A 14675-nucleotide genomic window follows, 5' to 3' on the forward strand; every position below is an offset into this window, starting at 1 on the left:
AGCACAGTTCAAGAACAGCAGCCAAAGTACACACAAAGGGAATCCAGGTTATGCAGGCTTGGCATAGATCATGAAAGCTTGTGCTACCAAATAAACCTGTTGGACTTTAACCTGGTGTTATGAGACTTCTTACTTCTCATCACAATGGATGTCTCGGCACTTTACACCAGCATCCCCCACGACGATGGCATTGCTGCAACTGCCTCAGTACTAGGTCATGAAAGCCCTGCCACAGTCATAAAGAGATAGGAAGGAGATGGTGTGCAACAGTCCAAAATTAACATCACTAGGTGCTGTGATAGGGTGAAGTTGACTATGAACAGAATGCACACAGCCTGGAGCATACACAACCAATTTCCAAGGAGCTGCTGGAGGAGGTGAAGGGTAAATCCAAGGATCAATGCAGATTGAGAGCTGGTCCAAGGACAGTTGTAGGATTACAAGTTGAGTTTAAATGGCAAATTGCAGGAGCAGCTTTGAGGAGTCAGTCTAACCTAATGAAGTTAAAGTGATGTAGCCGGTCTGAAGGGTGAGCTGAACAGAGCAGAAACAGCAGCTACAGGAAGCAAGAATTCAGTCAGATCAGAGATCTAGCTCATCGTGAGAAAAATCTCAGTCATTAACTGAGGCAACAGGATTAGGTCAGGTAGTGGATACAGGCAGCAGAAAATAAAGGAAGCAGAACAGAATATATAAGTGACACAATGACCTTTGATGTTGCTCATATCATTATGCCTTTCACAAGTTGAATCAATTCTTAAAGGAAAGATTGGGTTTACCCATATTCAGATCAACCTGACCATTGGTTCTTTAAAGCCGATCTCAATAATGAATTCCTCCTTCTCTCCTCTGTTCAATTCACAATCTAATTTAACCTCCGATTTATCCCTGCAGCCTGGCTTGAAGATCCTGCTTTATTCCATCCTCTAACTCAGTATAATAGACTTCTTGCATTTCGGGCTAATTTTGCACTGGCAATGTTTGAGAGGTTTTGGGAGATTTTGCTAAAACTGTCGGTTAACCTTTACAACTATTCTAGGCTGCCATGCATGTTGCTGGAACCATGATGATTTTGCTGCTTCAGTTTAGAACCCACCACTGTGTTGCAAGTTCTAATTCCTAGTCAAGTGATGTAGCATACATTCTCTTCAGCATAGTCCAATCCTAGGATAAAGCAAGATCTTTATGTTGGAGCAGCAGCAGGCTGGCAAGTTAAATAAGATTGTGATTTGCGCAAAGGAAGAGGGAGTATTATTGAGCTAGACTTTAGAAAACTAAATGGTCAGGCTGATCCGAATATAAAAAGATGTAACACTGGGTTGATCTTCCATCAACTGTGAAATTAAAAAAGGGTTTAGTAAAATTGACCAGAATGCATTTTAATGCGCAAGTTCAAATTCTAGAAATCATACCCCTGACGTGTCTAAAATATGTATACCAGTAAACACAAGTAGTATTTGAAATATGTACAATTTTTTGCTTACATTCCAAGACCCAATAATTTTGAGGCGAGAGGGAAATAAAGGCAAAAAGTTAAAAGCAACAAGCACAATTTGTTGATTCAACCTGATCTGCTTATGTAGCCATTTTACACAAAATTGATCAAATATAGTCAGAGGCATGCTAGTGTAGAAACTGGTCAGGTTACATCAAGAGTACTGTGCCTAGTTTTGACCATGGAGACTGAAGAGAAACATTCAAACTGTTGAGTTACTGAAGAAGAGTCTTGAAGCTGATCCTTAATGTTAGAGAATTGAGCCGTGAAGGAAAGATTTGATGTATGATGGAGTTTGGAGAAACTTGGGCTTTCACATTGAAAGGAAGAAATTGAGATGGGATGTTAAAGGTATACAAGATAATAAACAGTATAGAGGATGTAAATCTGGAACACTGCAAAATAAACTCGACTGAATGACAAGGGAGAATTCAATCTGTATAGGTTCAATCTGATGAAAGGCAAATTTAGGACTGATATCAGGTAATTCTTCTGTTGCAATGATTGATGAACATTTGGAATGGAATCAGCATAAGATCAGGATACCAGAGGCAAAAACATTGACATCACTTAACATACAAAATACAGGTTATGGTAAGATTTTCATTGAATGGATGGGCCAAAGTGGATTACAAATCGTGATTTTGCAGTGGAAAAGTGGAAAATCTAATAAATTTTCAAAGCTCAATAATGTACTCAAGGTTTTAGGCTCATCAAGTAATTACAAAAATGAAACTAATAAGTAGTTTTCTAAGCAAAAATTACATTCAGAACACTAAACCGGAAAAAAGGGATATATTTTTTGGGAAACTAAATCAAAGTACACTGGTTCAGGATTAATTCTGGGTTTTATTAACCCCTTTGCAGCTGCACCTGGTTTTCTTGCTCGACATACTTTGGATTTGAAGGATATTTTATGGATCTTACCTTTCAATTTCTGTAATTCATCTCTGAGTTCTGGTCCTGCATGCAAGTGGATACTTTCACTAATTGCATTCTTGTCAGAGAGTGTTTCATTACTCGTGTTCACAATGGCTGTGCAGCTTAGCAAGACCACATCCCCCTTCCTAAAAGAACCACACAGTATTAACTATTCTTATCACAAGATATGATATAGTGCATTCAAAATGTATGTATATGAGGTAAATCAGCATGTCTAAACTGTGACAAATTTACGCTGACACCCGTCCCTTGATGAGAAAATTAAAATGTCCCAATAGAGCATAAGACTGCAAACTATTAAAAATTATAACTTTAATGTAAAATAAATCTCAAGGCATAAAGAAAACAGTTGCTGAACCAGGAAAGGAGAGATTAAGAGGGTGACCAAAAGCTTGCTTGGAGATTATTATTGAGAAAACCTTTGAGGGAGGGTAGTATAAGAGTTTAAGGATACAAATCTGGAATAGGACCCAGGCAACTGAAGGTTCACCGACAGCACAGTGCATATAAAAGTAGTGGAAGACTAGACATCCAAAGTAAGAGGGACAGAACACGCCTGGGACCTGTGGTATACGGATGATTGAAGGGGTACAACAACTTTGACTTGGTTGGCATTTTTAAGCATAGAAAAGGTAGATACTCGACAAATGTGTAATCTGACAACAAAATGTGTAATCTTGGCACCAGCCAAGGAACAGGTATAATAACAGGTAACTCGAAGCTTGTTCAGAGATAGGTTTTAAGGAGGCTTTTGAAGGAGGAGAGGGGGAAGATAAATTTAGAAAAATGAATTCCAGAAAGAGCCTAGACAGTTAAAGGCACTAAAGATGGTGAAAAGGAGAATGTGTGGATTACAAATGTTGGAGGAACACTGAAGTCTCAGAATGTTGTAGGTTTGGAGAAGGTTACAGATAGGGAGGAGCAAAGCCATAAGAGATTTAACCATAAGGTTGCAAAGTTTAAATATGAGGCATATGGGGAACCAGAAGCTAATTTAAGTTTGCAAACAAGACTTTGCGCAGGAAAAGATAATGGACAGCAGGGTTTTAGATGAGCTGAAATTTATGAAAACCGAGTATGGGAAGGGGGTCTGGAGAGCACTCGAGTTGTCAAATATGGAGGATACAAAGGCATGGCTAAGGGTTTCAGTAGATCAGCTGAAGCAGTGACAAAGACAGGCTGGGCTACAGAGATGGAAGTACCTAGTCTTTGTGATGACAGCATATAGCTTTGGAATCTCAGTTCTAGTCAAGTCGAGTATAAAGCTTGTGAATAGTCTGGTTCAACCCTAGCAGTGGTTGAGGAGGGGAATGGAACCAAAGAAGGGGCTACAAAGTACACCTCAGGGCCAAAGATGAAGGCTGTGGCCTTCTGAACGTTTAACTAATGAAAATTGCAACTCATCCAGGACTAAATGACATCACAGAAGCAATGGAAGGGTCAGGATAGGTGATGGAGGGATAGGTAGAGCTAGTTGTCAGCAGTGTACATGTCAAACCAGATCCCAAGTTTTCATTGTGCAAACATGGAGGTGAAGAGGAGGGATAAAAGATAGGTTGTTAAGTAACTCCAGAGCTAACGTTATAGGAGGGTGAGAATGGGAGTGAAGTATTTATGGAGGAATTTATAGACAAAGATCTACAACTTACAAATTGAATCTGGGGCTGTAGGAAGGAGGCAGAAACAAAGGTCGCACAAAGCTGTCTTTGTGAGGGGGACGAGGGACAGGGCTATTGGATTTGGACAGAATGCCAAGATGCCACGTGGTTTGTTGTTTGGAGGGGGCTAGGGCAGGGGTGGAAATGTAAAAGCACTGACAAGGAAACAGAGTTTGTTTGTAGAGGCCAATAAAGATAACTTCAGTTTTTCCAATGTTGAGCTGACAGCACTGAGTTGGAAGCACAGCAAGTGAAGATAATAGGCTGCTGTTCTCTTGTAGACTTCACTTAATACACTCAAACTCTGACTTTCAAAACATCGACTGTGGTTTGAAATTATTTGTAAGATTATCTTCTAAAAAATGAAATTTCAGCTCAAAGTTTCTTGATGTTGAGAATTGATGATTTTATGAAGTGTTGATTAAAATGTAAAGCCAAAAGAAAATTCAAAAATTAGGAGTAACAGAGCTTCCATTACATTCCAGATTAACAAAACTGTATTATTGTAAAGACCAGTAGCAGCATGATTTAATTTTCAGAATGGTATCCCACAGAATCCACTTTTTTCTGATCAGTACAGATCCACAACAGGTTTTGAATAGTAGAAAACTACTACTAGACTATAATAATTTACTTAAATTAGCTAAATTTAAATTGGAATACAAAATACTGCAATCGCCCCATGAAAGACAAGCAGCATTTGAAAACATAAGATCAAACCAACTACTTTTAGTTCCACTGAAGCATTCCCTACAGTTCTTTTCCAGACTAATAAACCAAATTATTTTAAGACAATTAAACAGTACGTGAATTTATTCTCTCCAAATAATTTCACTTATACAGGGGGCATATGATTGGAGAAAGTTGTAGCTTTGTGGTGGATCTTGTTCCTTGATTGAAGATTTTGAATTATTCATACAGATAGCATCTAATGTATCCTAGCAATTAGAATATTGGTAGCTTATATCTAATCTTATTACTTATATCTCATATCAGCTGATATTCAATCATATTATTCCATTCAGGTGCTGTAGATATTGATTAAACTGTGTGCATCCTGTCCTGAATTTTGACAAGCATGACCCCATCCTTGCCAGGTTAGACTAACTCCTTAGTGTCAAATTCAAAATCTTCATTCAAAAGACCAGATCCATCACATAGCTGCAACCTTCTCTAATTGTATGCCCTCTATTCTTCAGTGTTTAGACTCAGAAATTCTGTGCATTTTCCTTCCATCAACTCCAGTTTACCCTACCAGGGTTTTCAGCTGTTGCCTTAGTTTTTTTTAAAAAAAACACATCTGCCTGTCCATTTCTCTCTCGGGCCTTAACTCATGTCCTTTAAAAGGCTGCTGAAAAGCAAGCTATTCAAATCATGTTTCCCACTGCCCTCATCCTACTGGCAAAAAGGTTGGAATTTGATTCCTCTTTCTCTTTGTGAGGCATCCCACAGACCTTTCTAATGCATTAAATTCATCAGAGTGCATTTTATAAAGACTTGAGGGGGAGGGAAAGTTTCTTCCAAAATGGAGGGGAAATAAATTACATCTGAGAATTAACAATGAGCTTAAACTCACATAAAAAACATAGGAAATATTTATGATGATTTCATTCAGCCTACCTTGTCTGTGCTGCCTGAAAAAAGGCCGTCAGGTTTAACTTCATCTTCCAATTTTTGGTCCATAGCTGAGGGGTTACAACACCTTAACTGCACCAAGTATTTTTTAAATGTGATGAGGGTTTCTGCCTCGTTCCAGACCCCACCACCCTCCGGGTGAGAAGAGTTTTCAACTCCCCGTTAATCCTTTCACCACTTTGAATCTATTCTGCCTGGTTATGGACATTGTGCTAACAGAAATAGTATCCACTCTATATCTAGGCCTCTTATAATTCTATACAATTCAATCTTTCCTAAGCATATGTGTTCCAAAGGAAACAACCTCAGAATATCCAATCGTTCTTCATTGCTAAAATTCTCCATTCTTGACAACAAGAATGTCTGTGTCCAAATGCAGCAAGACCTGGACAATATCCAGGCTTGGGCTGACAAGTGGCAAGTAACATTCACGCCACACAAGTGCAAAGCACTTACCATTTGCGAGAGAATCTAATCATCTGACCCTGGCATTCAATGGCATGACCTTCGCTGAATCCCCCACTATCAACATCCTGGGAATTACCAGTGGCCAGAAATGGAACGAGCCACATAAATACTCTGGCTACAGAAGCAGTCAAGAAACCGAGAATTCTGCAGAAAGTAACTCACCTCCTGACTCTCCAAAGCCTGCCCACTGTCTACTAGGTACAATAAGAAGTCTCACAACACCAGGTTAAAGTCCAAGAGGTTTATTTGGCAGCACAAGCTTTCGGAGTCTCAGGCTCCTTCATCAGGTGAGTGAAGAGCTGTGTTCACAAACAGGGCATACACAGACACAAATTCAATCTGTTAAGAGACTTCTTACTATGCTTACCCCAGCATCTCCACATCATTACTAGGCACAAGTCAGGAGCGTGATGGAACACTCTCAGCTTGCCTAGGTGACACCATCGTCGACACCATCCAGGACAGCTCAGTCCACATCAACCACCTCAAATATTCACTTCCTCCATCACGTATGCACAGTAGCAGTAATGTGCACCATCTATAAGATGTACTGCAGGAACTCAGCAAGGCTCCTTAGACAACACTTTACAAACCCATGACTTCTGCCATCTAGAAGAGAAGTGCAGCAGATGAATGGGAACAACACCATCTGCAAGCTCCCCTCCAAGTCACACATCATCCTAACTTGGAACTATATCACCACTCCTTTATTGTCGCTGGTTCAAAAACTCCCTTCCTAATAGCACTCAGTTTACCTACACCAGAGGGACTGCAGTGATTCAAGAAGGCAGCTCACTTTCACCTCCTCCAGCGCAATTAGGGAGAGATAATAAATACTGGTCTAGCCAGAGAACAAAAATAAAAAATAATCCTTGAACATCTCTTCCATGCTCCTTCTAGTATGACACGTCCTTCCTGTAATATGTTGACCGGAACTGTTCACAGAACTCATAATCTGACTGCTCTAGGCCTCAGCCAAAGAAAAGAGTCCATTATGTCTTCTTGACCACCTTATCTAGCTGTCCTGTTACCTTCAGGGATCTGGGAACAAATAACCCATGGTTCCTCTGTTCTTCCAGACATCTTAGAATCCTACTATTTATCGTGTATTGCCTTGTACACCTTTCATTATGCCACATTGAATTCCATTTTTCACATTTCTGCCCAACACACTGATATCTACACTTTTCTTCCTCACTGTCAATCAAATAGACAATTTTTGTATTATCTGCAAACTTTGTAATTATGCATCATACATTGAAATGTATGATTCACCAAAAAATTCACCAAAGAGAAGGACTTGGTGGATGATGAGTCTGGGAAAGGATGTGTAGATAGTTTGAGTCATGTTGAGATCAAAAAGGTGGTGGTATTGGGGTTCTTGAGAAACATCAAGGTAGACAAGTCTCCAGGGCCTGATGGGATATACCCCAGAATACTGAGAGAGGCAAGAGAGGAAATTGCTGGAGCCTTGAGAGAAATCTTTGTATCCTCACTGGCTACAGGGGAGGTCCCAGAGGATTGGAGAATAGCCAATGTTGTTCCTTTGTTTAAGAAGGGTAGCAAGAATAATCCAGGTAATTACAGGCCGGTGAGCCTTACATCAGTGGTAGGGAAATTATTGGAGAGGATTCTTCTGAGACAGGATTTATTCCCACTTGGAAGTAAGTGGACGCATTGAGAAGCAACATGGTTTTGTGAAGGGGGGGTCATGTCTCACGAACTTGATCGAGTTTTTCGAGGAAGTGACGAAGATGATTGATGAGGGTAGGGCAGGGCAGTGGATGTTGTCTACATGGACTTCAGCCTTTGACAAGATCCCTCATGGCAGACTGGTGCAGAAGGTGAAGTCGCCTGGGATCAGAGGTGAGCTGGTAAGGTGGATACAAAACTGGCTCGGTCAAAGAAGACAGAGGGTAGCAGTGGAAGGGTAAGTTTCTGAATGGAGGGCTGTGACAAGTGTTCCTCAGGGATCAGTGCTGGGACCTTTACTGTTTGTAATATATATATATATATATATATATAAATAAATGATTTGGAGGAAAATGTAACTGGATTGATTCGTAAGTTTGCGGACGACACAAAGGTTGGTGGATTTGCGGATTGCGATGAGGACCATCAGAGGATACAGCAGGATATAGATCAGTTGGGGACTTGGGCAAAGAGATGGCAGATGGCGTTTAATCCAGACAAATGTGAGGTAATGCATTTTGGAAGATCTAATACAGATAGGAAATATACAGTAAATGGCAGAACCCTTAAGAGCATTGATAGGCAAAGGGATCTGGGTGTACAGGTACACAGGTGACTGAAAGTGGCAATGCAAGTGGAGAAGGTAGTCAAGAAGGCATACGGCATGCTTGCCTTCATCGGCTGGGGTATTGAGTTTAAAAATTGGCAAGTCATGTTGACGCTTTATAGAACCTTAGTTAGGCTGCACTTGGAATATAGTGTTCAATTCTGGTCGCCACACTACCAGAAGGATGTGGAGGCTTTGGAGAGGGTACAGAAAAGATTTACAAGGATGTTGCCCGGTATGGAGGGCATTAGCTATGAGGAGAGGTTGGAGAAACTTGGTTTGTTCTCACTGGAGCGACAGAGGTTGAGGGGAGACCTGATAGAAGTCTACAAGATTATGAGAGGCAAGGACAGAGTGGATAGTCAGAAGCTTTTTCCCAGGGTGGAAGAGTCAATTACTAGGGGGCATAGGTTTAAGGTGCGAGGGGAAGTTTTAAAAGAGATGTACGAGACAGATTTTTTACAGAGTGGTGGGTGCCTGGAACTCGTTGCCGGGGAAGGTAGTGGAAGCGGATATGGTAGTGACTTTTATGGGGCATCTTGACAAGTACATGAATGAGATGGGAATAGAGGGATATGGTCTCCGAAAGCGTAGGGGGTTTTAGTTAAGTCGGGCAGTATGGTCGGTGCAGGCTTGGAGGGCTGGAGGGCCTGTTCCTGTGCTGTAATTTTCTTTGTTCTTTGAAATTTAAATCATTGAAATATACCAGGATCAGCAAGGGACCTAATACTGAGCCTTAGGGAACCCTACTTGAAACAACTTTCCAGTCATAAAAACACCCAACCATAACCACTTGCTTCCTTCCACTGAGCCAATTTTAGATCTAATTTGGCATTTTCTTCTGGCAGACAGATCAATAAATTAAAAGCTCATGGGATCCAAGTGAAACCTTGTAAAAGGTCTTGCTAAAATCCATGTAGATTGCATTAAATGCAGTACCCTCATCAGCTTACTTTGTCATCTCCTCAAAACATTCGATCATTTTGGTCAGACACAACCTTCCTTATCAAATTCATGCCGAATGCCCTTCATTAATCTATCCCTCCTTAAATGATTTATACAGTTTAAAAATTTGTTTCCAACAAGTTTTGCACCTTCAAAGTTGGACTGACTGGCCTGGAATTACTCAGGCTATTGTTTCCTCCTTTTTAAACATTAGTATAACTTAACCAGTCCTCCAGAAACACACCTGTAACCAGAGGATTGGAAAACTTTCCTGGCAATGCAGTTAAATGTATTCAGAATTTAGCTCAAAAACATGATTTTAAAAAAAATACAGCATTAAAATATACATAATGCCTTTTATATAGAAAAGCTTTCCAAGGCACTTCATAGACACATAACAAAACAATGGGCTCCAGCAGAAATAAGATGTTTGGAGAAGTGACCAAAAGTGGAGAGAAATCAGTTGGTTTTAAAGAGGTTTAAAAGAGGATGGAATATGGAAAGGTTTAGAGATGAAATACCAGATAATGGGACCTAGGCAGGTCTATCAACTTGGGAAGGGAGGATATCAAAGAGAACAGAGACAGTGGCACAGTGTCCTCAGGTACTAAGCTTTCCCACCCCAATGACAGTAAAAACAACACTTTTCCATTTTCATTCAGTGCCAAATTCCTGGGTGGTCCAGGTGAAAAATGGTTATTTATTTAACTACTGAGCATGAACAAGTAACACTGCATGAACTCATTTAAAAATAACAGGAATAATCAGAAATAACTGAGGGTTCCATTTATAAAACATGCTGCTAGAATTTTATTTTAGTGCAATGTTTAATTCAGACAGATTTTGATAAATAAATCGGTTTATGAGTTGAATCTTGAATGGACTCAAACGCCTAGCTAGGAAAGTTTTGCTGATCACAATGGATTCTACACAACACATACTATAACACTCTGGAATGATTTCCAAGTCAAAGGCAGTAAATAAGGAAATAAGGGAACTTTCTCAGAACAGGAAATTTGCGGAATGCTATCTCACAAGAGTTTGCACTCCACCTCAGTTATTAACTAATACATACGTAAATCATTTGGACATTTTAATAGCAAACAATATTTGCTAATCACCCCAAATTTGGATGTGGTTGGGGTGGCAAATTGCGACAAACTGAAAGACTACAGAAGGCCACAGAAACTGGCAAATTGGGTAAAGGGCAGCAGATGCCATTCTGTGCTAACAAACTGAATAAAGCACATTAATGCACCCAAGATGGAGCAAGGGATCTCGGAATGTATGCAAATTGTCAGTGCAACTCCCAGGAATAAGGGGTCAGCAGAAAATCTCTATATTTAAAGATGAATAAGTCTGCATAGACCTTCATCTAAAATCTTTTCAATTCAACACAGCAACTTGTCTTACACTGCTTTTATACAGAAGCAACACCATCTGCTTTCAACACATGGACCTTGTATACTGGCAACAGCGCCAAAAAGCACTTGATTTGTTAAGACCAATGATTTTGCATCCATCAATGCTTTTCAGAATAAACGCATGGATCTAGATTCAGCTCATGCATCATTATACCAGCATGCTTTATTATGAAAGTTCAACCTTACTTGGTGTCATTTAGCCTTGTGTAGAGAATTTAGTAACATTATAGAGACCATACAGGGAAATGAACTAGCGAGAGAGTTGGTATAATTTATTTTGCTGATTTTACTTTTACTGCAGCTGGCTTAATAAAAAGGTGCGTTTTATACTGTTTTTAATCTTGAAGGGATTGCAACAAACTGGCTGCATACAAAGACAAATTAGATGGAATATTGGTCATATACGCATGACCAATGAGATAATAAACCAAGTTTAAATATGCAAATATTTAAGGAAAAAAAAAACTTACATTTCTTTATACAGTATCTTTTGCAATCACCAGATATCTTAAAGCATTGACAGCAAATTAAGTACCTTTGAAGTGTTATAGTGTAAGAAATATGGCAGCCAAATTGCGCACACAAACTCCCACAAACAGCAATGTGATAATGAGATACTTCTTCTGATGATTGTCTCGAATCAGGTTGAATGATGTAGAGGGCCAAGGTCAGGGAGATGGCATTAAAGTGGTCAGTGACGGGGAGTACAGGGTCCTATTTTCTGAAAGAGTGGTGAAGTTCAACAAAGTCTAAATTATTCAGATAACATTCAAATACTGACCTCTAACAAGGGATGAGTGGACATAGGAAATTCTCAAGATTAATTTCTTAATAAATTACTGAGATCATATTTTATCTTTTTTATTCATTCATGGGACATGGGCGTCACTGGCTGGCCAGCATTTATTGCCCATCCCTAGTTGCCCTCGAGAAGGTGGTGGGGAGCCACCTTCTTGAATTGCTGCAGTCCATGTGCTGTGGGTTGACCCACAATGTTATTAGGGAGGGAATTTCAGGATTTTGACTCAGCGACTGCGAAGGAACGGCGATATATTTGCAAGTTTTAAATTGTTCGCAAGGGCAAAGAATTGTCTCAGGAAAGTGCGACAACAGTTGTTTTGAAAAGAGGGGGGAGGGAGATCAATGCTTGAGGAGAAAAGGCCAATTATAATATCAAGTAACAATCCAGGAACAATAAACAGTTGTTTTGGATTTGAGCCATTTGGCTGAGCTCAAATCCAAAATATCAATTTAACCAAAATGGAGCAGGCTATAACGGCCCTTTTTTCCTTGTATAAGGAGGTTTTAGGCCGTAAACCGGTCATACATTTGCAAAATCGGGGGGGGGGGGGGGGGGAGGGGAAGAGGGTGGAAGAGAATAGATGCATTGGGCACAGAGTGAGAAAGAGGAAGATATAACAGAACGAGAAGTGGCCAAAATTGCAACATCTCTTATTGCTTCATGATCTGCAACAAGAATGACAGAAGACAACTGACGTTCAGTTTTTGCTCTCATTTGAAAAATCTGTATCAGCAGTTATGCAGAACCCAGATGTTGTGGGGGTGGGGGGGGGGGGGGAGAGAGAGAGAACATAAGAACATAAGAAATAGGAGCAGGAGTAGGCCATCTAGCCCCTCGAGCCTGCCCCGCCATTCAATAAGATCATGGCTGATCTGACGTGGATCAGTACCACTTACCCGCCTGATCCCCATAACCCTTAATTCCCTTACCGATCAGGAATCCATCCATCCGCGCTTTAAACATATTCAGCGAGGTAGCCTCCACCACCTCAGTGGGCAGAGAATTCCAGAGATTCACCACCCTCTGGGAGAAGAAGTTTCTCCTCAACTCTGTCTTAAACCGACCCCCCTTTATTTTGAGGCTGTGTCCTCTAGTTTTAACTTCCTTACTAAGTGGAAAGAATCTCTCCGCCTCCACCCTATCCAGCCCCCGCATTATCTTATAAGTCTCCATAAGATCCCCCCTCATCCTTCTAAACTCCAACGAGTACAAACCCAATCTCCTCAGCCTCTCCTCATAATCCAAACCCCTCATCTCCGGTATCAACCTGGTGAACCTTCTCTGCACTCCCTCCAATGCCAATATATCCTTCCTCATATAAGGGGACCAATACTGCACACAGTATTCCAGCTGCGGCCTCACCAATGCCCTGTACAGGTGCATCAAGACATCCCTGCTTTTATATTCTATCCCCTTCGCAATATAGGCCAACATCCCATTTGCCTTCTTGATCACCTGTTGTACCTGCAGACTGGGCTTTTGCGTCTCATGCACAAGGACCCCCAGGTCCCTTTGCACGGTAGCATGTTTTAATTTGTTTCCATTGAGATAGTAATCCCATTTGTTATTATTTCCTCCAAAGTGTATAACCTCGCATTTATCAACGTTATACTCCATTTGCCATATCCTCGCCCACTCACTCAGCCTGTCCAAATCTCTCTGCAGGTCTTCTCCGTCCTCCACACGATTCACTTTTCCACTTATCTTTGTGTCGTCTGCAAACTTCGTTACCCTACACTCCGTCCCCTCCTCCAGATCATCTATATAAATGGTAAATAGTTGCGGCCCGAGTACCGATCCCTGCGGCACGCCACTAGTTACCTTCCTCCAACCGGAAAAACACCCATTTATTCCGACTCTTTGCTTCCTGTCGGATAGCCAGTCCCCAATCCACTTTAACACACAGAAGAGCATGACAGTACAGTGATTGAAAGAATACTATTAATATGCATGTATAATATATTATATTAGAGAAAGAGAAACAGTATGAGATATTTCAAATCAAAATATCATCACCAATCAGGCAAAACTGTAATGAACCCCTGGACATTACTGTTTATTTACAGTGTTACAAGAAATCCTTATTCAAATGAATCCATGATTTAACATGTTGCAGCGTTACAAACTTAATTAAGACACAGAAGGTGCAAACATCCAGAGACTGTAGAAACAGAGAGAAGAAAGGGAGATCCCACCCCAGTGTTATCTAGGTGTCCTGTGTATGTGACAGAAGGATGATGACCCCCATCAGCTGTTCACCCCCAGCTTTCTGTGGACCAGTGCCGCCGGCACAAGGAATGGGCCACTCGCATCAGCCGCTGAGAAGCTTTTGCGAGTGCATCGTGAGTGAACACTTTCAGGAGAGGAGAGAATTCCAGTTACAAGTCCTGCAAATTGAAGGGAGGGTACTGGGAACACACACACACACACACAGACAGACTATTCCTTCACGGTTGAACTGTCTCTCCAGCTCCGCGGGTGTAAAGCACGTACCAGAGAATGACTTTGTCGTTGATGTCTTTCCTGTAGGGGAACGGCGACGAGATGGCAGAGCCGGGCTGCAGCTCGCTGCTGCTGCTGCTGCCAGTCTCCGCCTGCCCTGAACTGTGGGCCCAGCCGGGTAAAGTCTGAATGTCCACGATAGGAGAGCGGGCTCCCAGAGGATCCATGTCCTCAGTGAGAGAGAGAACCCTCCCCCCCGCGGCTTCCAAACTGGCCCGGCCCCGATCCCCGGCGGCGGCGGCGGGGGGGAAGAGAGGGACCGGGCTCACTGCAGGCAGCACCGGGACGTCAGGCCCGGATCCTCGGGCTCTCGGCAGGCGGTACCGGGAGGTACAGGCCCGGATCCTCGGGCTCTCTGCAGGCGGTACCGGGAGGTACAGGCCCGGATCCTCGGGCTCTCTGCAGGCGGTACCGGGAGGCCAGGCCCGGATCCTCGGGCTCTTTCTCGCTCGCGCTCCGTCTCCAGTCCAGTCACCAACCGCCACCGGAAACAGCTGCCAGTCTA

General features: G+C 41.8%; 1 protein-coding gene across 5 annotated transcripts in view; it reads right to left on the reverse strand.

Moving 5' to 3' along the window:
- Positions 1 to 14675, reverse strand: part of gdap2 (ganglioside induced differentiation associated protein 2) — a 60023-nt gene extending 45348 nt beyond the window's left edge. For 2 of the 5 annotated variants that reach the window (XR_013499912.1, XM_078232684.1), the window contains exons 1-2: positions 14162 to 14640; positions 2423 to 2562 (exon numbers count right to left, since the gene is read on the reverse strand). Coding sequence is in view for 4 of the 5 variants with exons in the window: in XM_078232684.1 (XP_078088810.1) it covers positions 2423 to 2562; positions 14162 to 14337 (316 nt within the window). In the remaining variant the exon portion in view is untranslated. Of the gene's footprint in view, positions 1 to 2422; positions 2563 to 14161 lie in introns of all 5 variants that reach the window. The other 3 variants (XM_078232686.1, XM_078232685.1, XM_078232683.1) reach the window with 3 other exon arrangements.

The sequence above is a fragment of the Mustelus asterias genome, chromosome 17, assembly GCF_964213995.1.
Source record: "Mustelus asterias chromosome 17, sMusAst1.hap1.1, whole genome shotgun sequence".
Classification (NCBI taxonomy): Eukaryota; Metazoa; Chordata; class Chondrichthyes; order Carcharhiniformes; family Triakidae; genus Mustelus; species Mustelus asterias.